The sequence below is a fragment of the Numida meleagris genome, chromosome 9, assembly GCF_002078875.1.
Source record: "Numida meleagris isolate 19003 breed g44 Domestic line chromosome 9, NumMel1.0, whole genome shotgun sequence".
Taxonomy (NCBI): Eukaryota; Metazoa; Chordata; class Aves; order Galliformes; family Numididae; genus Numida; species Numida meleagris.
The window spans coordinates 17,737,577-17,763,971 of record NC_034417.1 but is presented as its reverse complement, the minus strand read 5'-3'; the positions used below and the strand labels follow the sequence as shown (position 1 = coordinate 17,763,971).

At 45.1% G+C, this 26,395-nt stretch overlaps 1 protein-coding gene across 4 annotated transcripts; it reads left to right on the top strand.

The window, feature by feature from the left end:
• DPP8 (dipeptidyl peptidase 8) lies at positions 38 to 25,282 on the top strand. Of its 4 annotated transcripts, none has more exons than XM_021407918.1 (20): positions 39 to 155; positions 2,599 to 2,868; positions 3,411 to 3,523; positions 4,450 to 4,623; positions 5,550 to 5,718; positions 6,972 to 7,082; positions 7,452 to 7,580; positions 9,385 to 9,446; positions 10,464 to 10,564; positions 11,656 to 11,833; positions 13,138 to 13,297; positions 14,689 to 14,768; positions 14,973 to 15,125; positions 15,758 to 15,893; positions 16,580 to 16,725; positions 16,987 to 17,133; positions 17,670 to 17,822; positions 19,779 to 19,921; positions 20,632 to 20,743; positions 21,325 to 25,282. In XM_021407918.1, exons 1-20 carry the CDS (start codon positions 110 to 112, stop codon positions 21,445 to 21,447), a joined length of 2,706 nt encoding a protein of 901 aa, XP_021263593.1. In that variant the 5' UTR covers positions 39 to 109; the 3' UTR covers positions 21,448 to 25,282. The 4 variants fall into 4 exon arrangements, with proteins under 4 accessions (XP_021263596.1, XP_021263593.1, XP_021263595.1 ...); XM_021407920.1 differs by lacking the exon at positions 39 to 155 and adding an exon at positions 166 to 662 and having other exon boundaries at positions 21,325 to 21,447; XM_021407919.1 differs by lacking the exon at positions 39 to 155 and adding an exon at positions 597 to 753 and having other exon boundaries at positions 21,325 to 21,447.

Sequence of the window (26,395 nt, the reverse complement as noted above, 5' to 3'; positions counted from 1 at the left end):
TGCGCCTGCGCAGTGCGCACAGAGGGGAGCGGGAGGGGCGGGGTTCTAGGTGCGCTTGCGCGGCGCGCGCGTCGCCGCAGAGTAAAGCGGTGAGGTGAGGGGAGCCGTGATGGTGGGCGCTGAGATTGGCTGTGTACTGGGCTCTCTGGAGTTGGGTGCGTGCGGCCCTGTGTCCGTCCTCCTCACGGCTCTACGCAGGCCCTGAGGCCATAGGTGTCGTCCCTTGCCTCGTTCTGAGGTCTCTCAGAGCGCTGTGCTCAGCTGTGTGCCTCCGCCCGGGCCCTGAGGTGGCGGCAGTGATGGCGGCCCTGGTGAGAAGGCCGAGGGCTGTCGGAGAGCCGCGCTGCCGCCCTCAGCTGCTTCAGACAGCGCTCTGCTGAGCGAGATGGCTGTGCGCACCGCGCCGCCTGCTCAATTCGCCCTTTTCGACCTCTGCGCTCAGAAACTCCCGCTCACAGACTAGTCCTCCCGACCAGCAGTCGGCGCCCTGTCGCCTCCACCCCTGCGCTGTGCTCGGCGCTGCCGGGCTGGCGGTGCTGTCGTTTCCTCCGCTCCGACAGGGGGCGCGCGGCGCGGCCGTGCAGGCCGGCGGCCTATCTGGCGGAAGCGGAAGTGGGAGCGCCCGGCGGGGCGGCTGGGCAGCGTCGCCGCCGCGGAGCGCCGTGAGTAGCGGGGCCGGACGGACTCGGCGTTCTCGGGGACGCCGTGTGGGGAGCCGCCGGTAGCACTGGAGGGGCACCGGGCCTGGAGAAGGTGGGGGACTTGTCCCCGGGCGGTCCGGCTCGCTTGCCCTCGGCCGGGCCTGCCCGCTGCACCCGGTGCTGGAGGGCTCCTCCCGAGCTCTGCTCGCTTTCTCCGGCCGCGCGGGCAGGCTCGTGGCTGTTCGCCCCGCTCGGAGCCTGCGTACCCTTCCGGCGCAGCCCTGCGGTGTGGTAGTGCTGGAGCCCACCCAGAGGGGCAGTGCGTTCCGTGGTAGAAATAGGCAGCAGCGATCTCGGGCAGATCCTCGCGTTAACCCCGGGCTGACGTCCCCTTGCAGTTTGTGCCGGGTTGCTTCTTAAGGCCTTTGCTCTTTGTTTTCTCTTTTCTTGCGAGGAGCGTCTGAGAAGTAGGTCGGGTTGAGACATACTGGAATCCGTGTGTAGGTGGGGAAAGGAGATTTTTCTTTGTTGGAATTCGGTGAAAGTTTTTTTGATTCAGATTTGAAGCCTAATGCCCAGTTCTTAGCTCAGTCTGAGCAGAGCGCTGCGCTGTGTGTGGGACTAGGCTTTCCTTTCAGTGTTACAGGGTTTAAATTCTGATCTATTTTTGTGTTGTAAATAGCTTAGACAGAAGAAATGCCTCTCTTTGTTGTGTTTGGATTTGCAAAATTGAAAACAAGATCAAGGCCTTTTGATCAAGACCTACCCTGCTCTTTTTTTTAGTGTTTTGTGTTAAAATGGGCTTGATCCAAGTTGCATGTAGTCTCTTTCTCTCATCTGTGAAGAACAGCAAGGGAAGCCAGTCCATCAAGGAGTTTTGTCTTGGGTGGCTGTGCTGGCCTAGCCCATGCCTTGAAATCCTTTGGTCCCTTAGTGCCTGTTTGCTGAATGCAGGTGTTCAGTTTGTTTTGTATTAGTGTCTTTGGCAAGCTCAGCCCACTAAGCTCTGCCTGTTCTATAGCAGTGCGTCAAACAGTTGTGCAGCCTTTCCATTTTATATATAGAAGAAACAAACTCCTTTTGAGGATTGTCAATCCTCCCGCCTTGGTGTCTCTGTTAATGAATTATGTGTAGGAGTTTATAGCTGGGATCCTTTTGGAGTTGCACTCAGATCTTGCTTTTACAGTTTCCTACTGCCAGATCTCTGGGCTGTTTTGTCTAGCTTAGATATGCTTTGTAAAGCATGGCTAACTTCAGGAAGAAATATCTGCTAGCTGAACAACCTGTTCAGGAGAGTGAGACGCTGCAGGTCAACCAATTTGGAAAATGCTCATTTCACTGTGTTACCTTCCAGTACGGCCTCACTCTTTTGGAAGAATCTCATCTATTCAGAATTTGTAACTGTATGCTTGTAGACGATGTCGTAGTGATGGCATTGCTAGACCCTTCACAGCTTAGTTTGAAAGGAGAAATTGTAGGAGAATAACGGTTGTCCAGGCCCATTGCATATGGCCAGTTGGTTCAAAATCAACTGCAAATACTGAATCCATAAAGCAGTTGGTTGTCCCAGCTCTTAATACAGTCCTAATCAGCCTTTGTTCTGATATCAGTGTATCGAGATATTCATGCTATTTACAGGGTGGAAGAATGAAGTATGAGACTAACAGGGAAGGATTTATTGTATTCATGAATTGAGCAGTTGGGGGGTGTTAAGGTAAAGAGGCAAACAGCAATAAGTCTGTGTGTATCTATGAAATTATTAGCCCTGTTCTGAAAGGCTGAGTGATGGCAGCCTGTTTTCCTTAGAAAAGGACAGAAATCTGTTCTTTACCTTTCAGGTTTTCTCCCATGAAATAATGGTTTTCTCGTAGCCCTTTTGCTGTGTTGTGTTTTGGGAGTCTGATGTTTATGTTGGCTGGAAAGGAGTGCTGATCCTTTGGTATTTTTTCTTTTCCAGAAACATGCAACATGGCAGCAGCCATGGAAACTGAACAGCCAGGCCTTGAAGTCTTTGAAACTGCGGGCTGTGAGGAGCAGGTGCAGAGAGAGGAGCAGCCAAAACCAGAACCTTTCTATGTAGAGAGACATTCCTGGAGCCAGCTTCGGAAACTGCTCACAGATACACGAAAGTATCATGGGTATATGATGGCAAAAGCCCCACACGACTTCACGTTTGTTAAGAAAAATGATCCTGAAGGACCTCATTCTGATAGGATTTACTATCTTGGTAAGTTTGCTGGCGCAGCCTGTGTCTTGACTAAACAGTCACTGCAGAGATTGTTTGGATTTGACTTCCTCAGTGCATGCCTGATTCCCTCTGGGTTGGTCCCCATGTGCCTTGGCAAGAGCTATCAGAAATCTGAGTGGCACTGAGAGATGAGCAGGAAGGGGGCATTCAAACCTTCCTAAAGGTGCATCATCTTTGAAACATAAGCTGAATTGTGCTGTATTCCAGCCAGGGGAAATAACAGAAGTGACCTTTTTGAATTTAAAAGCTTATAAAATAAAAAGATCCCTGACCTTCAACAAGACAAGGTTATTCTTCAAGCAGCATGTGGTAAGCCTGACTGTAGTTCTTTGTTCTCCGCCTTCTCTGTGAATTGCGTTTCTGAGAAGCAGGGAATTCTCAATGCAAGGCTGTATTGTAGAGACTGTCAGTACTTCCTCTGGTAGGAAGGCTAGTGGAACTATTTCTCAGCATCTTTTGAGAGTGTTTGAATTATTAACGGAAAGCTAATGTACTTTTATTTTTTCCCTTTTTGACAACAGCAATGTCTGGGGAGAATAGGGAGAACACGCTCTTCTACTCTGAAATTCCAAAAACCATAAACAAAGCTGCTGTCCTGTTGCTTTCCTGGAAGCCTCTCTTGGATCTTTTTCCGGTGGGTCCTCATTTCTTTCTTACATCTTAGCAACATAGCAAGGCTTTGAGGTTGCACCTATAAGCCATTACTGTGATCTTAAACATTTTAAGGTTCTCATTGTGATTCTGTGACCATCTCAAAAATAAGCACAATTTTCTCATCAGTTTTTGGAGTTACAGCCTGTGTGCGTCATGAAAGCTGTGTGTACTGCTTGATTTCTCCTTTGCCAGCAGAGATTGCAAGTGCTAATTTGCATCACGTTCTCTGCTGTGAGATCCTGGGCATTGCTGAAGGAGCCCGTAGCCTCCAATAATCACTGTCTTGCAGGGGGAGGCAGTGGATCCCCCTGAAGACCTGTCAGTGGCTCCGTGATTCATGCTGAAGCAAGGCACCTCTTTTCCACTTGAGGATGTGTGTCCCCTTCTCACCTCTGTGCAAAGCAAGCTGCACAAGTCCCCTATGCACCATAGCAGGTTGGAGGAGGCAGGACGTTTCTTGTGTGGAATTAGGTGTGTTGTTTCCCCGTGTTATTTCCTGAGGTTGTCAGCCAGACGTAAAATTCATGCTGTGCTTTCCTCCCACCAGACCAGTCACTGTGTATCTTTGCAGAAGTTAGAGAAGGCTGTCCTACTCATTCTAGAAATAATAGACCTTCTGCCTGATCTTTATCATACCAGTGTATATTGGAAATAATGCCAGCCTTGCTAAGGGAGAAGTGGCTCTCGGGTTCCCACTTTTGTGGGATCTGGTCAAGGACAGCACCTACAAGTTCTCACAGCAGAGGCACAAGCAGGAGTGGGCTCCTGGCTGTCAGCAAGATTCTGGAGGAGGAGGGTGTCTGCGCAGCCATCTGGTCCTGGAAGCTTGGCTTGCAGAGATGCTCTGACAGTATTGTAAGAAATACAGAGCAGAGGTGTTGATTGTGCTTCTCTGCCCATATTCAGGCCATCCTGGACTATGGTATGTACTCTCGGGAAGAGGAGTTGCTACGGGAGAGGAAGCGAATTGGCACCGTTGGGATTGCCTCCTATGATTACCACCGAGAAAGTGGCACCTTTCTGTTTCAGGCTGGGAGTGGAATTTATCATGTAAAAGATGGAGGCCCTCATGGATTCACTGTGAGTTTATTCATCTCTCCATCTGTCTTACACAGTACTTCCTGCCTCGGGCTAGAGGCTCCTTTGTTTTGTAGTGAAAGCTGAGCATGAGCATCAGTTATTGCTGTACTGGCATGGCAAGTTATTGCTGCTCTGAAGGGGCAAGCAGCCTTGACCTACCTCAAAACATGGAGGAGTCCTCCTTAGGGATGCCTTGCCATGATTATAGAAACTTGAATGGAGAATTAAAAACAAATGGTAGGAACTGTGGTGGCAAGGCAGGTCACTAGATTTATCTGGTTTTTTTCTACTGGTAATGCCATTTACAAAAAAAAAAGGGACACGAAGAGCTCTCTGCTCTTTCATGTTCTCAGAAGTTGTATCAGAGGCAGCTTTTGTTCACAAGCTGTGGTTTAGAGGTCACTGTTCAGCAGTCAGTGCTGTATGTGTTACAAGATTTGGCTGTAGAACTTTGCGAACAAGCAGTCTTTAATCTTTGCTTGTGCTGATGCTGGACTTCAAAGCTGAAACCATTTCTTGTTGATACAACCGATGCTTGATGTTTGTCTAACCCACTTGTCCGGTAGAATTTACTGTATCTCAAGTTGGTTTTGGAGGACAAGATTACAGCCTGTTCTCCTTGTCCATTTTTAGGGTGTGCCAGGGTTCTCTAGGCAAGCTGCCTTCTGATTTGTAGTTAATTCTTAGCACTGGTGAAAGAGATCCTGGTGGAACTGTGCAACGTGGGGGAAGCACAGCTTTCCCTATGAAAGTATCTACTGGTATTTTTCTGTTTTGAAATTGTATAGATTGTTCTCTTGTAAGCCTGCTTGTTTGAAGTCAGCAAGCACATTACTGTGGTTGTAGAGACCTTCTGGTAATCCAGTTCAGTTCCTGTTTCATTACTTACTATTGGTTTTTTTTTTTTTTTTGCTTCTTTCAATTAGCAACAACCTTTAAGACCCATTCTGGTAGAGACCAGTTGTCCAAATATCCGGATGGATCCCAAGCTTTGTCCAGCTGATCCAAATTGGATTGCCTTTATCCACAGCAATGACATCTGGATATCTAATATAGAAACCAGAGAAGAAAGGAGGCTAACATTTGTGCACAATGGTAATTCATCCTGAATTAAAATCTGTCCACCTCCTCTGCACTTGTTCTTGCTCTACTGAGTAAAGCAATGGCACTAGGTTTTCTTCTGAAATCTGAGGGAATGGCAACTGTTTACTTCATCTGGGATTTGCCATGTTCTGTATGTATCCTCCAGTGCAAATACTGCAGCATAATTCTTTTCCCCGTGGAACTGGGAAAACCAGAATCTGGCAAAATGAGTTATTTGTTGAATACATATGGAAAGACTTTTCTTGAATCACATCTTTTTTTTTTTTTAATGTACTAGAACAGTCGTTTTTGTGTGGAGTAGGTGTGGGTGGAATAGAGCTGGAGGAAAGTTTCTGCCAGTGAAGTCAGGCTGCAGGGCTTTTTAGAGACAATATAGACGGTTTCTGAATAGCACTGTGGCTTCTGCTGGTGCCCTCGTACTCAGTCACTTAGATTTGCACTTCTTACCCTCTCCAAATCTGTTTAGACATGTATCCTAGGGGAGGGAAAATGGAAAACTGTGGATAAACCACTTCTTAAAATCCATTGCATTTTGTAAGTGAAGCAAGCTTCATGCATTTAAACGGTATCGTTTAATTTTTAACCAAATTAAAATTATTGACTCTTTATAATAATACTTGAGCTTATTTAAAAGTTAGTTATTAAAATATTATGTAAGTACATTAAAAATAAACTGTAGCAGTGACTCCTTCTCAGATGATAATTATTTATGGAGCGCTGCTAAGTTACCTCCAGGGTAACAGGAAAAATATTGAAGCCCTATGGATAGGGTTGAGATGTTACGTAAGTTTGTTACTTTTGGTCTGTACAGTGAATGAAATGATAATTTTTTCTGAATGTTGGTACTTTCAGTGTCGGTTCTCAGAATTATTATTATTATTTTTTGCTTTAATTTTCTTAAAACTTGTGGTTCCAATTCACTGAGCTCAGGTAGAGAGAGCACTTTCTTTCTTGGATGAGTACATGGAAAATTGAGAGACTAATTGGGTAGGAGTAAGGAAGGAGGATGAGGTTTTCCTTTCCTAAAAGAGGCTGCTGTGTCAGAGAGGATTAGATCTTCCCCAAATAAATCAACACAGTGGAGTGGAAGCAGAAAGCAATTCTGCTGAGAAGCCAGATTTACTATCATGTAATTGTTCCCCAGAGGTTGAACATAGGCCGTGTTTGGGATAATGCAGAACTGATTTGATTCTGCAGTACATCATGAACTAATTCTTTTGTCTCCTTTTTTTTTTTTTTTTGAGAACTTGCCAATGTTGAGGAGGATCCAAAGTCTGCTGGCGTGGCTACTTTTGTACTGCAGGAGGAGTTTGACAGATACACTGGCTATTGGTGGAGTCCAAAGGCAGAGCCAAGTAAGTGTGTCGGACGCAGTGTGTCTGACAGGCACGAGTAGTGGCCCCCATGTTGTGCTGTCCAGGAAAAGTCATTTTTTCTTGTCTTTATCCAGGATAGGAACCTTATAGTTCAAAAAAAGCTACGAGTGTCTGCAGTGGTGGGTGTGTTAAGGTGCCCTCGTTAACCCAAGTTACTAGGGGAAGCGACTTTCCTTCTCACAACAGTGATAGGAACTGCAAGAGACTTGGTGCATTTTGCATAATGAAACAAGAATCACAGACATTCCTTCATCCTTTCAGCCTGCTTGTTCTGCTGGGAGAACTCTCGTGTCTGCAATAACCAATTTTGAGAGTTGCTCTGATCCGAAAATGTTAATTCCTTTACAGCGCTGAATGGGGGTAAAGTTCTTCGAATTCTTTATGAAGAAAATGATGAGTCAGAGGTGGAAATCATTCATGTCACGTCGCCCATGTTGGAGACAAGAAGAACAGATTCCTTCCGGTACCCCAAAACCGGTGAGACCCAGATGACCTTGCGTCTCTGTTTCTGAGAGATGCTTGCTTTATTCCGTGTGCCTTACATTGGTGGTAGAGCGGGGGGTTGTTGTAGGCGTGATGTGTGGTCCTTGATTTAGTGTTCAGGTACTGGAAATGTATGTGGAGAAACTTCTGTCCTGGAGGGTTGATTAGTCACTGGTGCCTGTGTTGATTTTCCAGCCATGAGGTTACTAAGAGCTCAGAGTCTGGGTCCCTCAGAAGTTGGCAGAAACCCTACCTGATGGTCGCTATTTTGGAGCCGCTGTCTCAGATCCTGGCACAGAGAAGCTGGTTCCTGTTACAGCCCGGCGTCTCTGAGGGAATAGCTGCAGAATGATAGCATTTTGGTTTTTTTAGGGGGAGGGTTTCTGCTAGCTGCTGGCAGTGCCCTGGCGGTTCTAATGACTCTGGTCACCATGAATTCTTTTGGACTTGGAAAATTGTGCTTGCTTACAGACTACCAGGGAAAGCCTCTGCTGTCATTTTCAAACAGTAAATGATGTGAAGGCTTCAGCAGTGAAGGGGTGAGGGCAGGCTTGACGCATATCAAGTGGAGTGCTGCTGGAAGTGGGCAAATGAGTCCCATGCAGACCTGCTGAGCAATTCACTGTGGTGTGCCAGGTGTATAGGGCAAGTTTGAACAAGCTGACCCTTGCTCTTCTGAGATTTCACTTCTGTTTTAGCAGGAGTTGTTGATCACATTATGAATGTTGTTCAGTTTTTCCTTGCTCCTGAAATGTTTTTATCTTTTTTTATCAGACCTTGTAGATTCCCTAATGCTTTGGCAAAAGTTGTCTGCTTATGATTCTGATTTACTGCTCCTTTTAAGGAGCAGGAAAGGCCGTGTTAGCCTGCAAAGCAAGAGATGACTTCATGTTTTCCAGTGCTAGTGTACGCTTAGGTTTCTGAGGGTGTTTTATTAAGTGCTGAATCTAAGCAGTGTAGGAAAATCATCCAACCAAAGCCTAAATGCCTTTGAAAAAAAACCCAAACAAACTGTGTTTTAATCTCTGGCCTCAGTTTCCAGTCAGAACCATGTAGGCAGTAGCTCTTTTTTTGGGTTGTTATAAGGGCAGAGTTTGAGGTGGTGTGTTACCAGGCAGAAGAATACTTAAATAGGCCAGTGCTGTGGCTTAAAGCAAGTTATTTCACCTCAGTGCATCAGTTCTCATGTACAAATGAGTTCATGAAATGAAAATACCTCACAGCAGCACTGAGAATGTTAGAAGTACATGGAAGCTGCTAGATGGGGCTTCTTAGATTGACAGGCAACAACTTAATTCTTTATACTTCACTTCTACTGTGAAGCAGGCCCCAGCACTTAGCACTGCAGGTGCTGTACCGCTGCTTTGTTCAGGCTTTGTGTAGAGAGTTAGGTGGATTTTCAGTGTTCAACACAGAAAAGTATTGCTCCACTTTTTATGCAACAATATCAGCTGAACTGTAAACCGAAGCTTGCTTTGCTATCCTCATCACTCCTGAGCATTTACTTCCAGGTAGTACACACATGCTTTGTCTGTGGGAGAGAAAACTGCCTGACAGTAGCATGGCTCTTGATCAGAGCTCTTTGCGGGATTGCATCCATCAGTTCTGCTTTGTGTCTGTAGTCTCTTTTTTCCCTGCCTGGCTCTCTCATGTGTGCAAGTAGGCTATGTGATCAAAGAGCATTCTGCTCTTTGCCTGTTCCAGCTCTGTACAAATAACAGCCCGGTAATCCACAGTTCAAGCCTGCCCTCTTGGAAGCAAACAGTTGGTGCCTGACTGCTAACATCTGTTTTTATAGGTACAGCAAATCCAAAGGTCACTTTCAAGATATCTGAAGTGATGATCAATGCAGAAGGAAGAGTAAGTTCCATGTTCCACTTGTTTCCTGAATAAATCTGATTTCTGTGACTCTTTTTGATAAAATTCACTTTCCTTTTCAGTATAAATAAACTTTCTTTGTTGTGTTAGCTTAGTGGCTTACCTGGAGGCAATGCACTTGGCTTGTTCCTTGCAGATACTTGATGTCTGTATGTTCAACAGTATTTCTCAAAGATCTTTCGATGAACTCAGCTGCAGAACAGAGTATTTTAGGTGTGAATGGTTAGACTTTCTTATATGATAAATGTCTTGATTGGTTGGCTGCAGATAATGGGAAAATCTGATTGCCAAGAGAATATATCACGTTATAAAAGCATGAACATATGAAGAGAGATGAACTTTGCTTTCACTCCAGGAGTTTTGAGCAAATGCAGAAATTTCCATAGGCCAGTCCAAGGTCTTTGGACAATTGGGAAATTAATCTTACCAGCCAGATACAGTAACCTCCATACATTGCTGGGATCCTCTCTGCTCCCGAGCTGCTTCAACTCATCAGCACTCACCTGCTGGGACAGCGATGCTGATGTTAGCCAGCAGTCAGGGAAAGCTGTCAGGACCCTTGGGGTACCACTGTGATTTGTCCCAGCAGGGAAGAACAGCAGAGCTGCGTATCAGAACCATATTGATAACTGGATGCCACGCAGGATGTTCAACACGCAGCAACAAAAACACTTTACAAAACAGCTTGGAACAGATCACCTTCCCTTTGCATTTTACATGGGGAAACTAATCATTCAAGTGACTTATTCAAGACGTGATGATTTTGTGAGCAGAATCCATATTCCTCAAGTCCCAGCCCTTGCTGTGCTGGTGATGAACAGCTCTACTGCTATTCTGGTGTCTGTACAGGTGGGGTGAATGCCCCGTATTGAAAGGACTGAATAATCTAAATTGCATAAGCTGCACAGAAGAAGTCTTCTGTGTCCAGACTCTCATCGTGCATGAAAACTGGTTGTGTGGGTTCATCTCAGTGTCACTGAATTACTCCTTTGTCAACAGATTGCAGATGTTGTGGATAAGGAGCTAGTTCAGCCGTTCGAGATCCTCTTTGAAGGAGTAGAGTACATTGCTAGAGCTGGGTGGACGCCAGAAGGAAAATAGTGCGTATGTTAATCCTGTCTCTGCTTAGAGGGTTTGGGGCAATGCAGTTAGAAGCAGAACGTAGTGGTCTCTGTCTTCCTCATGCTTAAGCCTTCTTTCATTTTTGCATTGCTACAAACACGTTTGTGTAAAGAAGGCAGCTTCTCCAAAACCAAACAGTCCTCCTTATCTCCTCCTCTGACACCTGGCCCTATTGCTTTGGGAATGGGCGCTCACAGCCTTTGATGTATGTGTCCTCTCAGCATCCCTGTGAGAGAGAGTGCAGCGCTATTATCCCCATTTTACAGATGGGGAACTGAGGCCCAGAGAGGCTAAGTGGCTTGCCATAGTCACACAGGAAGCCTATGGCTGAGGAGAGAAATGAGCCCATGTCCCCTAGGCTAGCACCCTAACCACTGGACCATCCTTGCTGACAGACTTACTGATCAGAAAACCTGCTGTAAGTGCTACTTACATTTGCATGTCATTTTTAACCCTGTAGATGATGTAGTTTCTAACTCACCGGAAGCTTCTCCAGAATTGCGCTCCTCCAGTTCTTGAATCTAAAGATTTCACTTTTTCTTTTTCTTTTTTTTTTTTCCAAATGTGGAAGAAATGCAGGGACACATTTGTTCCATTGTCTTGCTTTTTTGCAGGATTATTATTAGAGCTACATGTAAAGTCATCAGAAGTATGGCAGGGTCTGCTGCCAGTTCATTTAGGTGCCAGTATTACTCTCTGCCAGGTACAGATTTAAAACATCAATATTTTGATGAGTATCTCGAAACATCAGTTATTTTTCTTCTTCATTATTCCCTCTGATTTTTCTCTTCTCTTTCTCCTTTAAAGCACAATCCAAATCTGGGGGAATAGAATTAATTAAACTTTTCAACCACCAGTGCTTATGCAATATTGAAATGAAGTGAAATAGCTATGGAAGAGGTTTGTTTTTGTGGGTGAGATTTTACATGTGGCTTTTTTACTTAATCTGAAGTTGAACATTCTTGACTCCCGAAATGCCTAGTGGTGATGTGCTTCTTTTGAGGTTTTTCAGGTCTCTGTAATGTTCATTGCTGTACGTTATTTTCTCTAACATCTGTCTTCTCAACAGCGTCTGGTCCATCTTACTGGATCGTTCCCAGACTCGACTGCAGATAGTCCTGATTCCTCCTGCATTATTCATCCCAGTAGAAGATGATGCAATGGAAAGGCAGAAACTCATCGATGCTGTACCGGATTCTGTTACACCTTTAATTATTTATGAGGAAACAACAGACATATGGATAAATGTAAGAATTTGAATTTCAGCCTTGTCTGACAGGTTGTTGTTCAAGACCCTGCGTGTAGCACTTGGGCAGTGTTGATGTTGCTGTGCTGTGCTGCCTAGGAGAATATTCCCGTTCTGCAAGTTCTGTGCTTATTCCTAGCAGAGAGCTGCTGTAAAGGGCTCACAACGTGTAGAGGACAAAAAGATGGGCGATGTGAAAGCAGAGCTGCTTTGCTTGTGGCTGCTTGGTGATCAGAGAGCTAGGAACACAGCCCAGGACCCTGGTACGCCAGGGTAGCCCCATTCCCACAGTGTGACCCACTGACCTCCTCCGGCTTCTTTGTGCAGTTGTTCACCAGAAGCAGTCCTAGCAAGTGAAGTATTCTCCAACCAGTGAAGGTGTATCTAGGTGATAGTTGGGGAACATGTCTCAAGAGTCTGCTAACAGTCGCTGCAAGTCCTCCTTAACCACGTATATTCTGGTGAAATGGATTCCTGTGTAATGTTTGTGGAGGTATTCTATAGGGCCTGTGCTCCGTGAGACAGACACAAGTGTGCTAGGCTCACGCTGTAAAAAGGAGTGCTCCTCATGCCTGTGCAGAAGTGACTTCCTCTTGGGGGTGTACCAGGGTGCAGCAGAACCTGAGAATGTCAGTCACTGGTGGGTAGTTGCATCTTTCAGCAGAGAGTGTGGGCACAAAGCCTTCCAGTGAATGGTTTCTGTACAATGAGTGCTCTGTAATACTGTGTTTTCTTTTTAGTGGTAGTGTGCGTGGTTTCAGGGTGCTGCAGTACATTGTCCTTTCTCCATTATTTTTCTGGCTGGAGTTGTTTTTGACTGGCAGCACATGCTGTGCAGATAAGTGCTTCTGATGCTTCAAAAGATAGTCACTTGAAGCGAGAGCTGGCATCTTGGTGACTGGGAAGATGATGTCAGTTCATCTTTCTCTAAATAGCCCTTTCCTTATGGGCTTCTAGACAGCACTGGGCAGTGGTGGCCACCAAACCCTGCCTTATTTTGGTTGGCCCTCGTATGCTGTCTGCAGAGCTGGACCCACCTCTGTATGTAAGCTAGAAAGGCAGGTGCAAAAAAACTTAGTTCATTCTGTGGCCAGGATTTAGGCTATCAAGAAGCCTGGAGCTGTGCAGCATGTGGCTGCTGTTTGCAGACACCTCCTGGCTCTTAAGAGTTACTTGTTCTGCCCATAAGGGACAATGTGCAGCAGCCTGCTGGTGTGACCTGTGCTGGGCAGTTAGAGGTACTCCCGTGTGACTTCAGTGCCAAAGTCTTGCTGATGACACCAACCCACTGTTCTGACTCCACAGATCCATGATATCTTCCATGTTTTCCCTCAAACCCATGAAGATGAGATAGAGTTCATTTTTGCCTCCGAGTGTAAAACAGGATTCAGACACCTGTACAAAATTGTCTCGGTTTTGAAGGAGAGCAAATATAAACGGTCATCTGGAGGCCTCCCTGCTCCAAGTAAGTGAAATTATTCTCTTGCTTTAATTGGGCGTTTGCTGCTGACTGGTGAGGAAATAAATTTCTTTCCAGGTGGCAGGAATCGCTAGAAACTCCTGTTGTTTTCCTGAAAAGCCCTTCACTGTGCAGTCATTCCTCTAGAAATTGCACGGGGGTTACTCTGTATGCAGCATGCCTTAGTTTTAACCCTGGTTCTTCCTTGCTGACTGGAGGTAAAAGTTTCAAAAAATCAGCTGCCAGATGGGCTTCCCTGTGGTGCTGTGAAATGCACTTTGTGGGCAGTGATGGGATTGTTTACTTCCTGACTGCTGTAGGTTAATCATTACAGCAATAACGTGGCTATCTCTGATATGAGGGTCCGTTGTATCTAACAGATCCACGTTGGTTCAAGACTTTGTTTTGGAAGTGAAACCAATGTGGTTCCTGTCAGCCTTTACAAGCAGATCATAGCAGAGAGGCTGATAAAGAGCGCAGTCTGAACATGTTGTAAAAGGTCCACAGAGGGCCTCCCTGTCTAAGGGGGCCCACTTGATAGTCCCTTTAAAACAAACATGTGCTTGGCAGCAAAACCTATGATATGGCAACTATTCAGAGAATTCCTATCTGCTCTTAAAAACAATCATGGTATTGCTGTATAGACAGAGATGTTAGTAGGAGAAAATTACTGACAGCTGTGGCAAGTGGAAATGCAAGAAGAGTAATTTCAAGCAAAAAAAAAAAAAAAAGAAAAAAATAATGCAAGGACCACGTGCTTCCAAGCTGCAGTCAAAGTTTGCATGGCGTAGCTGTGTGCAAAGCTCCTGGAATGCTTTTTCCACAGTATGTGTTCTTTCATTTACAGTTTCATGCTGTGATACTTAATTTACTGGTTGTGTGTTGAGGGCTCTTGCTGAGCTCTGCAGGCACAAGAAGTACACCTAATTTTACTGTAGGTCCTAGTTTCTTGCAATTGGTGGTGTGGGTTTTTTTTCCGGAATGCATTATGTTGGGTTCATTAGATTTCTATGAATTTATCCAATTACTTTTTCTTGCTAAATTTCCCTCATTCCAAGGCAAATGAAGCCATCTTACAAAAGCAGAGCTGCTTCCCAGCCCAAAGCAAAATTATCTTGTTTTTGACACCGGAGATTCTCTTTGCACCCTTTTCAGTATTAAAAAAAGCAAGAAACAAAGTGTCTGTCAGAGAGCACTTGTGACTTCTTTGATACATAGCTCTCAGAACGTTTAGTACCAGCCCTAGTATTTGTCTGCAGAGTGGAAGAGGTATGGGTCCTCTGCGAAGCCATGTTGTTCTTGGCTTGAGTCTAGCAAAAAAAAAAAACTGGAAGGAAAAAGTGTCGTTGTGACTGTGTTCTGTAAAATGTGCAAGTGTAAAATCTCTGTTCTTGTAGGTGACTTCAAGTGCCCCATCAAAGAGGAGATTGCCATTACCAGTGGGGAATGGGAAGTGCTTGGCAGACATGGGTCCAATGTAAGTCTCTGCTTTTGCTGCATGGGTATCCTGCAAGCAGCACAGGTGTGTTGGAAGATAGCTGGCATTTGGCTTATTCCTTGCAGATTGCTGGACAGTAAATCCAAATTACAGAAGCAGTAGGAGGAAGACTTGGTGGGGAACCTGGGCTTTGTTTCGGCAAGAACTTTATATTGAGGGATGTGTTGTTTTTGTTTGTGACAGATCTATGTAGATGAAGCCAAAAAACTGGTGTATTTTCAAGGCACGAAAGACTCTCCTTTAGAACATCACTTGTACGTTGTTAACTACAAGAATCCCGGAGAAGTGAAGCGACTGACAGAACGTGGTTACTCTCATGCCTGCTGTGTCAGCCAGGTATCTATCTGCCCGAGGCCTGGGTGGGCAGGGCTGGCTGGGTGTGTTGTGTTTTGTCACCAAACGTGTCCTTCACCAATCAGCAGACAAGGTTGTATGTCAGTATAACAAAAGTAGATGTTAACTGTGCTGTGTGCTCCTTGATGTTCAGTGAGTGTGCAGCCACCTCTGGAGACCGGATCTGACCTCTTAGTTCAAGTTGCTCCTCGGCTCAGGCAGGAGGAGCCAGGTTGAATTGTCTGAAACTGAGCCTGGCTCTTTTTGCCTGAAGTTGGCTGTGGAGCAGTCCCCTGAGGAGGTGAGCCCGTGGCAGTGTTGAGTGGGGCTCCAGGTGTTTGGGCAGTAACCTGTTCCACTGCGACTGCTCTGCCCAGAGAGGAATGTGTGACAAGATCCTCCTGCCAGCTCTGGTTTTGCAGGTGTATTTTTAGTTTGGGAATGTTAGTACCTGAATCTTGCTGAGGGCTTAGCTTCTCAGAGTCTGTTGGTCTTATCACAAAAGAGATTTCCTGTTTTCATTTGGTTCCTAAACATCTTTGAGAAGATATGAATTCAGAAAAAAAAAAAAAAAGATCCTTTTGCTTATACCTCTGTCCTGAGGTGTTCAAGATTAACGTTCTTTTTCTCTCTAGGATTGTGACATGTTTATCAGCAAGTACAGCAACCAGAAAAACCCACACTGTGTGTCACTTTACCGGCTGACGGGACATGAGGATGATGCAGCTCAAAGGACAAAGGAATTCTGGGCTACAATTTTAGATTCAGCAGGTAACAGAATTGTTAAGAGACTGCAAAAAGACAATCAGGAAGGCATCCCAGTATCTACTAGTCTGATATTTGCTGTTGTGGGTAATTAGGCTTCTCTGTGAAACTCATGCTTGTGTGAAAAGTTCTTAGAAGTAGAGGAGTAACATTTTCAGCTCGATGACAACTGAGTATAAGCTGGCCATGAAGGAAACCTAGTGGAAATTGCTAGGTTTCTACTGCCAGAGCCGGTAGGAAGCATGTTTTACCATCAGTAGGGGTGAGTTAAGTGAGTTCGTTTACTTTTGTGCTAAATGCCTGTTAATGAGCTTGTTTCTGGGACTCTGGGGAGGGCCACAGAGTTCTTAAGTAGTTCTGTGTTGCTGTCTGCTCATGTCTTTGTGAGACAGCTCTTAGACTTTTATTTTTCCACTCTGATTCTGTTAGTTTTCATCTCATTACTGCTGTTCAAGGGGGGGGAACAGGAAAGGATATGTGACAGGGCAGTGAAAGCTTCCATTTGGCCAGGGCATTCCCAGCCTCTGCCTGGTCACAGCCACGTCCACTGGAAGTGTGGGAAAGCTGTATTATTGGGCATATGATATAATATAATACACCATAGCTGTATTGTATGGTGATGGGGCAGGGCTGGAGCAGAGCTGCAGTATTCGTCCATTCCCTGTTAATCCAGGCTCTTTGTGTCTTCCCAGGCCCTCTTCCTGATTACATTCCCCCAGAAGTATTCTCCTTTGAGAGCTCCACAGGGTTTACACTCTATGGGATGATGTACAAACCTCACAATCTGCAACCTGGAAAGAAGTACCCTACTGTGCTCTTCATCTACGGGGGCCCTCAGGTGAGTGCCGTGTGTTTGTAAGTGGTGAGGTGGGCTCTTCATTTCCATGACACAAAATGACTTCTTACTGAGGGAAGAGAACTTAATTCATTGCAGACCACAAGCAGGGAGAGGGAATCCCACAGCGGGGAGGAGGAATTTTGAAAAATCTACATTGTAAAACTGTATAAAACACTGAAAGGAAAGTAAATAACAATAGTCTGAAATTGGATTAACAGGTTTCATTACATAGGTGACCATGTCATTGTTCTTCTGTTCCAGGTGCAGCTAGTGAACAATCGCTTTAAAGGACTCAAGTATTTCCGGTTGAACACCTTGGCCTCTTTAGGCTACGTTGTTGTTGTTATCGACAACCGGGGATCCTGCCACCGAGGGCTGAAGTTTGAAGGAGCCTTTAAATACAAAATGGTAAGTGCAGCTCTGAGTCTGGTTCTTCATCTTCAGCCAGAGGCAGGTTTGAGTCCTGGTGTTACCTGAGCTAAAGTCCCAGTTTGGCATAGAGACCCAACACGGTTTGTGCAGTGCTGCTTAGTTTGGGGAGGGAAACTGTCTAGTTGAGCAGTATGAATGTGGGAGAGGAAAGATACTCAGTGTGGGATGGACACAGTGTCAGGATTTGAGTGTGCAAGCCTGTCACATGTAAGGGAACCTGGTTAGTAAGGGGAACTAGATCATTTTAAAGGTCCGTTCCAACTCAAGCCATTGTATGATCTCTGACTCTCACTAAAAATACAGTTTTCTATCTGGTGGCTTAGCATGTATTGTCTTAAAGAAGGAAAGGAGTCATTTTTCTGTAACATGCCTAGTACAGTGGGGTGCTAGTGTGTGGATGGGTGCTGAACAAACAGAAGCAGCAAAGGTATGAATGCTGGTTACTTTCAGAAATCCTGAGAATGTGCCTTTTGTCTGGAACTAACAACTTAACCTTTTCTCTGTCTTCCCAGGGACAAATAGAAATTGATGACCAAGTGGAAGGGCTGCACTACTTAGCATCTCAGTACGACTTCATTGATTTGGATCGTGTTGGCATTCATGGCTGGTCCTATGGAGGCTACCTCTCTCTTATGGCTTTAATGCAGAGGTCAGATATCTTCAGGGTATGTTCGTACATTGAGTACTTATTGTGGTGGTGCAGACAGAATTTTTCCCTTAATCATGTAACCTCCCTCAGGTGTTTGCAGCACAAAGACTTTTGAACTAGCTCCAGACAAGTGAGGACACAGTGCTTTGCCTGCTTCCTTCGAGATTTTTCTAGTTGGGCAAGTTCAGAGGAAAAGTGCTTTTTTAGAATACATTCCTTCCACAGTTTTTCTAATTAGGTTCCTAGACTTTGGTTAACCTTCTGATGCTTCACTGAAAATAGATGTTAAAATTCATTCACATTTTGAAGCTAGTGCTTTCTAACCAGTCACTGTGCCATTTTAAACCAGCATTCAGTGGATACTGCAAGAGCTAGTTCTCTGTGACCTTGGGTCAGTTCTCTGCACTTGTGTTTCCATCTGTAGCATGGGAATGAGATACAGTTCCTCCTAAGCCTGTTGTCACTGTTGGGTTCTCAGGGTTGTGGAACTGGTATACGCACTGAGTCTGTACTGGAATAGGTAGGTGATTCAGCTTTTCAAACAGAGACAGTTCTACCTGCGCAGCCCCAATAATTAATGCTTATAGAGATGCCTCATCATTGAATTGGATTTATATGATTAAGTGCTGCTCTTTCCCACCTCCTCACACAAGTTTGCAGCTGTCATCCTTAGGGCAGTGTGGTATGACTGCACCATCAGCTGGACGTAATCCTGACCTGATGTGAAGGTGCTGTGCTGTCCATGAGGCTTCCTGCATTGATGTGGGCAGGATGCTTTTGGGTATCCAAGAAATGAGATGCAAGAGGAGTGTGGGGTAGTTCAGTTAGGCCAGTTTTCTTAAAACATCTCACAGTCTGTTCTTGTGAGCTGAGGTGAGGAGGATCAACTGTTTGCCCCATTTGGCTGAACAGAGGAGGATATTACCTCTCTGGAGCTGTGTGGAAGAGCTTTAAGCTGCCTGACTTTTGAGCCTGCAGTAAGGTAACAGTGCTGCTGTAGCTTTACCAATCTGAGGTCACATGTGCTGAAGGTCCCTCATATAGTCTCAGCTGTTACCTACTTTGTGCCAGCTTAGCTCTTTGTGCTGTGAATCAACCAAGGGAAATTATCCTACTGAAAAACAACACCACCATCTCTTCCTCCTCCCCTCTTTACTCTCCTTCTGTCCTAAGGGAACGGTTTCTTTGCAGTCTTGATCTATTCCCAGATCAAATTTGTAGCAGTGAGTTCTGTAACAGCCAGGGGGGGCAACCTGACAGTGGGGAGAGGTGCTGGAAGGGAGGTGCTTTTGATTACACGACTTTAGAACACTGTAGTAAATGACAGAACTGTTGTTGGGCAAGAGTCAGAGATGTGGTGAGAGCTGAATATTGCTCTCAGCACAGTTTGCTCTTTGTGGCTCTTCTTGCTTTGCCTAAATCCAACCTCAGTATTTTTGGGAGGTTTAATCATTACTTTTCACAAGTCCTTAAGGATTGTTATATTTCTACTTTTAAAAATACCTGACTGGGAAAGAATTCGATTTTGTTTAGTTTTTCACTGATCTTTTTTCAGAAGCCTCTCTGCAAGCTGTGGGTAGGTATGCAGGGGGGACTGCTGAGTCCTAGGGAGCTTTCCAGCCCAGTTTCTGCTAAATGTTCAAATAAAAGGTTCTTTGACCCCAAAGCAGATCACTCTCCATTTTGAACAAAACCCACTTACCTCCAGCAGGACCTGCAGGTGATGTGCTCAGTGTTTCTTCTGATTTGTCCATAGGATCTTCCTGTTTTCAGCAGCTGCCTAGACATAGGCTATAGCTGAACTCTGCAGATGCATACAAGCCGTGGGAAGACTGCAGGCTGAACTGTAAAGAGAGCTTACTAGTGTGTTCTGAGCACTGGGGTAGGGAGATGGGAGGGAGGGACATCCCCAGATCAGGATGTCAAGGTTGTCATTCCCTTCCCCATGCTGAGAGCCTTGTTGAACTTGCAGGTTGCCATTGCTGGAGCACCCGTCACGCTGTGGATTTTCTATGACACGGGTTACACAGAGCGCTACATGGGCCACCCGGACCACAACGAGCAGGGGTATTACCTAGGTTCGGTGGCCATGCAAGCTGAGAAGTTTCCTTCTGAGTAAGTTTGGTTCTGCAAACTTTCCTTCTGCTCTTTGTGTCAGGAATGTTTAAGCCCCACAGACAGATATTTATTTCCCTGTTCTCGGCAATTAAATCTCGGAATCATAAATGCTGGTATTAAAACAAAAACAGCACTAATGAACTTAATAGACTTGAATGAACATTTGCATAATTACAGACCGCTCCAAGTAATCCCTTTTATCCTAGCTGTAATTAAGGCTATTTTTATGCCTAAAGAAATGACAAACACATCTCCAGTTATATGGTTAGCAGTTTGGAGTTGCAGTGAGCTGGACAAAAATGAGTTTATCAGCATGCTTTCTGCGTGCTCTCAGTCTGTATCAGCACAGAGTTGTCTGCAGAGCAGGCTGAGGCCGTGGGCTTTCTTGCCAAAGAGCTGAAAGCCAGCAGTGATTCTGAGCAAGTGTTAAGCCATTGAATTACCCAATTGCTTCTGAAAATAATGATAACATGCAGATAGGAGGTCTGACCATGATGTGTGTATACAGGAAGAGCTTGTAGAGGAGGAAAGAGTGGGTTCATGACCAGCTGCAGGTCCATCCAAGGCAATTCAGGATAGCCAAGTCACTCTCTTCAGTGCAACTGTTTTTTTGCTCTTTGCTCTTTTAGAAGAGTGTTTGTGAACTGTGAAGTGACTGGCAGTTTCTGGGATACCATCTAGAAATGTTTGTCTCTTGCTTTTCTCAGACCAAACCGTTTGCTGCTGCTACATGGGTTCTTGGATGAGAATGTTCACTTTGCACACACTAGTATTTTGCTCAGCTTTTTAGTGAGAGCTGGGAAGCCATACGACTTGCAGGTAAGGCTAGAATCAGGATGTGAAAATAATGTGTTGTCTTTGATTATTACAAATTGAAGCTTGTGTTGTGTCTGTGCTGGGCAGTGTGGGATTCTAGAGTAAGACACTAGTATTTGAGCCTACTATTTTTTTTAAAAGGAAGATTTGTGAGTAAGCCAAACAACTTTTAGGTAAATGAGCAGGTAAGGCTGCTCCCAAGATCTACAGTTTGGAAGCAGGACTGCAGTGTCTGTGCAGTGCAGAGCAGGCTTATGTAATTAATTAAACCCTGCTGGTTCTGTGCAGGTGTAGCCCAAGTACCCTGCACCATGCTGCAGAGCTGGAAGCACGCTGATGTACGTGATGGCTCTGAGCAGGATCTGCCTCTGTTCTGCGAGGAGCCGCGTCCAGCTAAGCACAAGCTGGATCACAGGATGCAGCGTGTGATCTCAGGCTCGGGCAGTAGAGGAGGGGCTGCAGTAGCTGAAGTGCAGACAGAGCTAATGCTGGGAGATGACATGCATGTTTTGAACTCCAGGACCAGTTTAAATGCCGATGCTCAAAACTTTTGTGGGTACTCATGGCTTTATTTTGTGTTTTAGATCTACCCTCAGGAGAGGCACAGTATAAGGGTGCCTGAGTCGGGAGAGCACTATGAACTCCATCTACTGTATTACCTGCAAGAGAATCTGGGCTCTCGCATTGCTGCCATGAAGGCAATGTAACTGACCTCTGCAGAACTCTGCTCAGCTGGCTGCTGTACCCACCGAGGAGATAGGAAACTAGAGAAAATAGAATGGAACTTTGCATTTTGGTGCCTGCCACATGTACACACACATACATACACAGAGAGACACTTTTTTAAAAGTAAATTTGGTGCCATATAGGAATTTAAAGGACGATGACCTAATAACTTTAAAGCTTAAGGTGTAAATAAAATCCAGTGTCTGTGGTGTAATGCAGTACCATGGGTGTTCTCTTGGGGGAGGAGCTGCAACTGAAAATAACATACTTCCACAGCACCAGGTCTTCACATTTTAAAAGCATTCTGATCTAATCAGTGTATTTTTACAGTGTTTTCCTTGGTACCATAACACTAGAATATTTACTCACTACACAGCAGGAATTACCTGGATGGTTACAGTGTACGTTACATTTTCAATGTTGTCATATGGCTTTTATGCTTCATAAATGGGATGTGTCTCACTCCAGAGGGGCTGGTTGGAAGTTAGACACATCCCCTATCTAGATACTAATTGTTTTTTAATTGTTTTTTAACACTTCTAAGCTGCCCTGTAAAGATTTTAAATTTTGGATTCAGTTCAGTTGATGCCAGGTTCTCTTCGATAATTTCTTCTCTTCCCAGGATAAGTCGTTCTCTTTTTCCTTCCAGCAGACTGATATCCTATCCTGATTGTACTTGATTTCACCTGGGCAAGTGAAATGATGTTTTACTGTGATGTGAGCATAACAATCTTTTATTCTGAGACGCAAACTAATTTAAGGCAAAGAGCTGAAACTTTGTAGATTTTAAAAGAAGCTTAAAATTGCAGCCCATTCCTCACTGACATTTTTCCCTGATGCTCATTCTGGAGCTGTTTTTGCAATACTGTTTCCTTACTGTCACATCAGCATGATATAGATATATGCATCCTGTTACAGTTTTAAGATTCAGCACTCTGATTCAAAGGTCTGCAGAGGATTTGGTGAGGAGAGACCTTGCGAACACTACACGTCAGGCAATGTGAGCTGCTTCATTGAATTTCCTGCTTTATTCGAGGCACTATTTCCCAGACTCTGCTCAGTCCTCTGTTCCCGGGTCATTTCCAGCACTGCTGCATAGCATGACTACGATGCTGTATTTGAGAACCCCCTTCTGCATAGCTTAAGGTAACCCCTCTAAGCCTAAAGGATATGCAATCCCAGTTGTGTTTTTGTTAGTGAGCTTTTAACTAAGCAGCAGGCTTGGCTAAAAAGTATCTTACGTGAAGTCACTTTAAACTTGCAACAAGTTGTTCAAGATAGAAACCCATGGCAAAATGATTCTCTTTAATCCAGGAAATTCTCCCCTTGGGACCTGCCTCTGAGACTCCTGCAAGTTTTAATGGTTTTCTTAGAAACCTAAGAACTTCCTTTCCTTTCTGTTTTGGTGCTAGAGAGAAGCAGAGCGTGGGTTTTCTTTCCATCTTTTCAAAATCTGGACTCGCTCTCAGTATGTAGGCTCTTGGTGCTCCACATGTTGTAACCTTGCATTCCGCTCGGCTGCGAGGCTCCGGGATTTACCACGATCTGATTGCATGGTATCAAACCGCCTCATTTTACAGTGGGGCTGCTGAGCAGATGCACCAACGCTGTCGGAGCTGGTGCAGTTACACGGCTGTAAAACACGTGTGAGAACAGGAGCTGGTTTTGGGGTTATGCAAACGATAGCCAAAGCAAACACGTACGCAGCAGGGGTACGTGTCTGTGAGCTGGGGGTGTTTGGTCTGGGGGGGGGTTCTGTTTTTCAGATCACAGTGGTTTTTAGTGCATCAGTTGAAGTACCCTCAGCAGGTCAATAACAGCCTTACTGCTGGGATCTGGGGAAGGGCACGGCGTGGAAAGAGGCCGGCTCCTTCTGACATCTTCTCTTTGAGTAACGAACTGTGGCTGAACCTGGGCTGTGTGGAGTGTGCTGTAGTCAGCGCTGAGAGATGAGGAATTGTGCCGATGAGTTTGGGCTAGAGCAGCGTGGCAGTGAGTACAGAAAAATATAAGCTGTCATGATGGAGTTCCTTTCTGTTCCTTACGTGTTTATGCTGTATGATATATACATATATCTATATCTGTTCATATATACATATATGTATAAAATTACGCGTGGATAGTATCACCTTTTCCAAGGTTGTTTATATTTTGTTCAATATTTAACTTGCTTTTGGGGGTGTTTCTGCTCTTTTTCTAGAGGTGAGTACCCTTGAATGTAAATGTTTATGATTTTTAAGGCAAAATTGATCCTTTTGTGTAAAAAAAAAAAAAAAAAAAAAAAAAAAAAAAAGCCTTCATCAAGCAGTGCTTCTTTGGCAACTGAAGAACTAGAACTAAATGTTATGCAAGTAAACCAGGCTGGATTTTGATTTAGCACAGGATTGTAAGTGCTGACATATAACTTCGAAATAATGCATCTTTTCTTTGTTTTAAATATATCTATTGAAAAGCTACTAAAGTGCAAAGCACTGTAAGTCCTCTATTTTGCAACATAAATCACATATTCTTTCTTTCCTACAAAAGTTTTTTCTTTTTACAGCAGTCAAGCACTTTAAGACCCCATGCTCTCTTGTCCTGCAGAAGTGCTGGGAGGATTTATCAGCAGAGCTTTGCAGTTCTGGTCAGAGATGCCTCGTGTGAGCTTTGAGACTGAGGTAGGGATGTGCTGAGGGCACTCAGAGCGCAGATGGGTGCCAGGGGATCAGATACAGCAGAGTCTGCTCCATGCCCAGCAGGCGCCTGCACTGAGCAGGAGCAGGATGGAGCCTTCGTTGCACGGTGGAAATTGGTTTCTTCCCAGCAGCTGCACTGATGTCTTTGAGATGAATGTTTTAACTTCTTATACTCGAAAGAATACGTGAAACCTGGGGATTTGAGTGATGATGCTGAAGTTGAATGGTGATGCCAGCAGTGGTGGTGGCTGGGACTTGTTGAGGCTGTTTCTGTGGGATCTCATTCTTTGTCCCTTCTTAAGGCAGTTTTCAAAATGGGGTTTCACCCTTCACATAAGAATTGCACTCCCTACCCCGTCCCTTTGTTTTCAATGGTCTTTTATTCAGAACAAAATATAATTGGTAATTAACCAGAGCTGCTTAATTTTTATAAGCTCTCTTGACTTCAGAATGTTCGTTAATGAAATAATGAATTCAGACCCCGTGTAAAGCTTTGAGAATCAATTAGCTTCATCATATTACAATGGAAAATGCATTGCCTAGTTACTACTGCTGTATGGGGAAAGAGAGGGCAATACTTGGAGCAGGGATGTGGGATGCTGCTTCCTCCCCTAGCACTGAGCGTGTGCCGCACATGGCAGAGAATTCCCAGCTCTGACCACAGGGTTCCTACACCACGTCCATGGGAGGAACACCGGGCTGTGCTTCTGCTGTGCCCGTACATAAGGCTGTTCTGCTGCTGGCATGACTGCTCGGCTTCTGATGAGGCAATAATAGAGTGCAAGTGAATGAAATAATAGCCCAGATTAGGATACTGCCTTGAATTGCCTGTTTACTTGATTACCAGAACCCTGCAAAGAATTCTGTGCACCCCTCGCGGGTCTTCGGGACAGTCCTTTCGAAGAGAGCTCTCGGTATGGTTTTACTTGGATGTTCTGCACAGTCAAAGTTCAGGTTTTTAATTTTAGAAGAAGTGCCTGCTGTTTGCGTTCGCAGAACTGCATGTCTCACCCCAGTGGGTTTATGGTCTCCCTCCCCCACCTTTCTAGCGACTTAGCTTTTAATCGTGTAAAGTGGAGACATTTGTTTTGCTGCTTTTTATTACAAAACCTTTGTGGCAATAAAGACGCTGCTAAATAAATTGAATTAAATGGTTTTTTCCCCCCCCCTCCTCATTTTCAACTGTCTCTCTTCTTGATTTAGTAGAGTTTGTGCGTAATTAGATCTCCTCGCATTGTGCTGCGGAGAGCAGCAATGATGGAAAATGTGCTTGTGCATTCTATACACTTGTTGGGCGTTTAGTGAAAGCATCTGATTTTTCCTGTCCCTCGTGGTTAGGTAATTGATATCAACAGGAAGTTGAGGCACTTGCTTGGCATAACCACACTCCTGCTCCTTCCCGTTCTGCTGAGTGCTGGGAGCAGCCCTTGGCAGCTGCAGCAGTAGCACCAAGGCACATTCCTTCCTTGCTGCACATGGTGGGCACAGCGCAGTGCAGAACGTGGGCCTGGTGCTCTGTGTGACGTGGTGGGAGGGCAGGAGGGGATGTGTGCCACCTCCTGCTTGGCCTCAAGGATCTTGGTGTGATTGGTCTTTATGGGTGCTCAGTGCTGACCCAAAATGGGTGCTGGAGGGCACAGGGTGGCCATGTTCAACAAGTACATTGAGTCTTGGTTTTAATCATTTATTGCTGATTTTCCACTCTCACAGAAGGACCACTTGTTCTTGGCTTGGCATGGCTTGAAATGGCATGGCATGGCTTGGAAAGACCTTGGAAAGACCTGGTCCCAACCCCTTGCTGTGTGTAGGGTTGCCACCCACTTGGTCACGTTTCCCAGGGCACCCATTCTGATGGCTCTCAGAAATGAGCTGGTAACCAGCAGTGTGATGATGTGTTGCATCTCCCTCAGGGGTTTTGTAGACCCTACCATAACATGGCAAAGCTTCCCTTATAGTGTTCAGGAGCCCTCGTGCAGCACAAGCTGGGCCATGAGCATTGTGCCAGCCCCTGGCCAATTTTGGGGCTCTGGCTGCTGCCCCTGAGCTGGATGTGCAGGCGTCCTCACCTCCAGGTAGCAGAGAGGGAAGGTTTCCCACATGCTACTGTGTGCCTGGCAAATGTTCTGGGTGGTGGTGATTTTCATCTGTATGATGAATAAATTATGAAGTTGCTTCCTTAACTAATTGCTACCACTTGGGCTGGCTGTACCTCTGGGTATGCAGTGGAAGCAAATATTTCTCTTTAAAATAGACT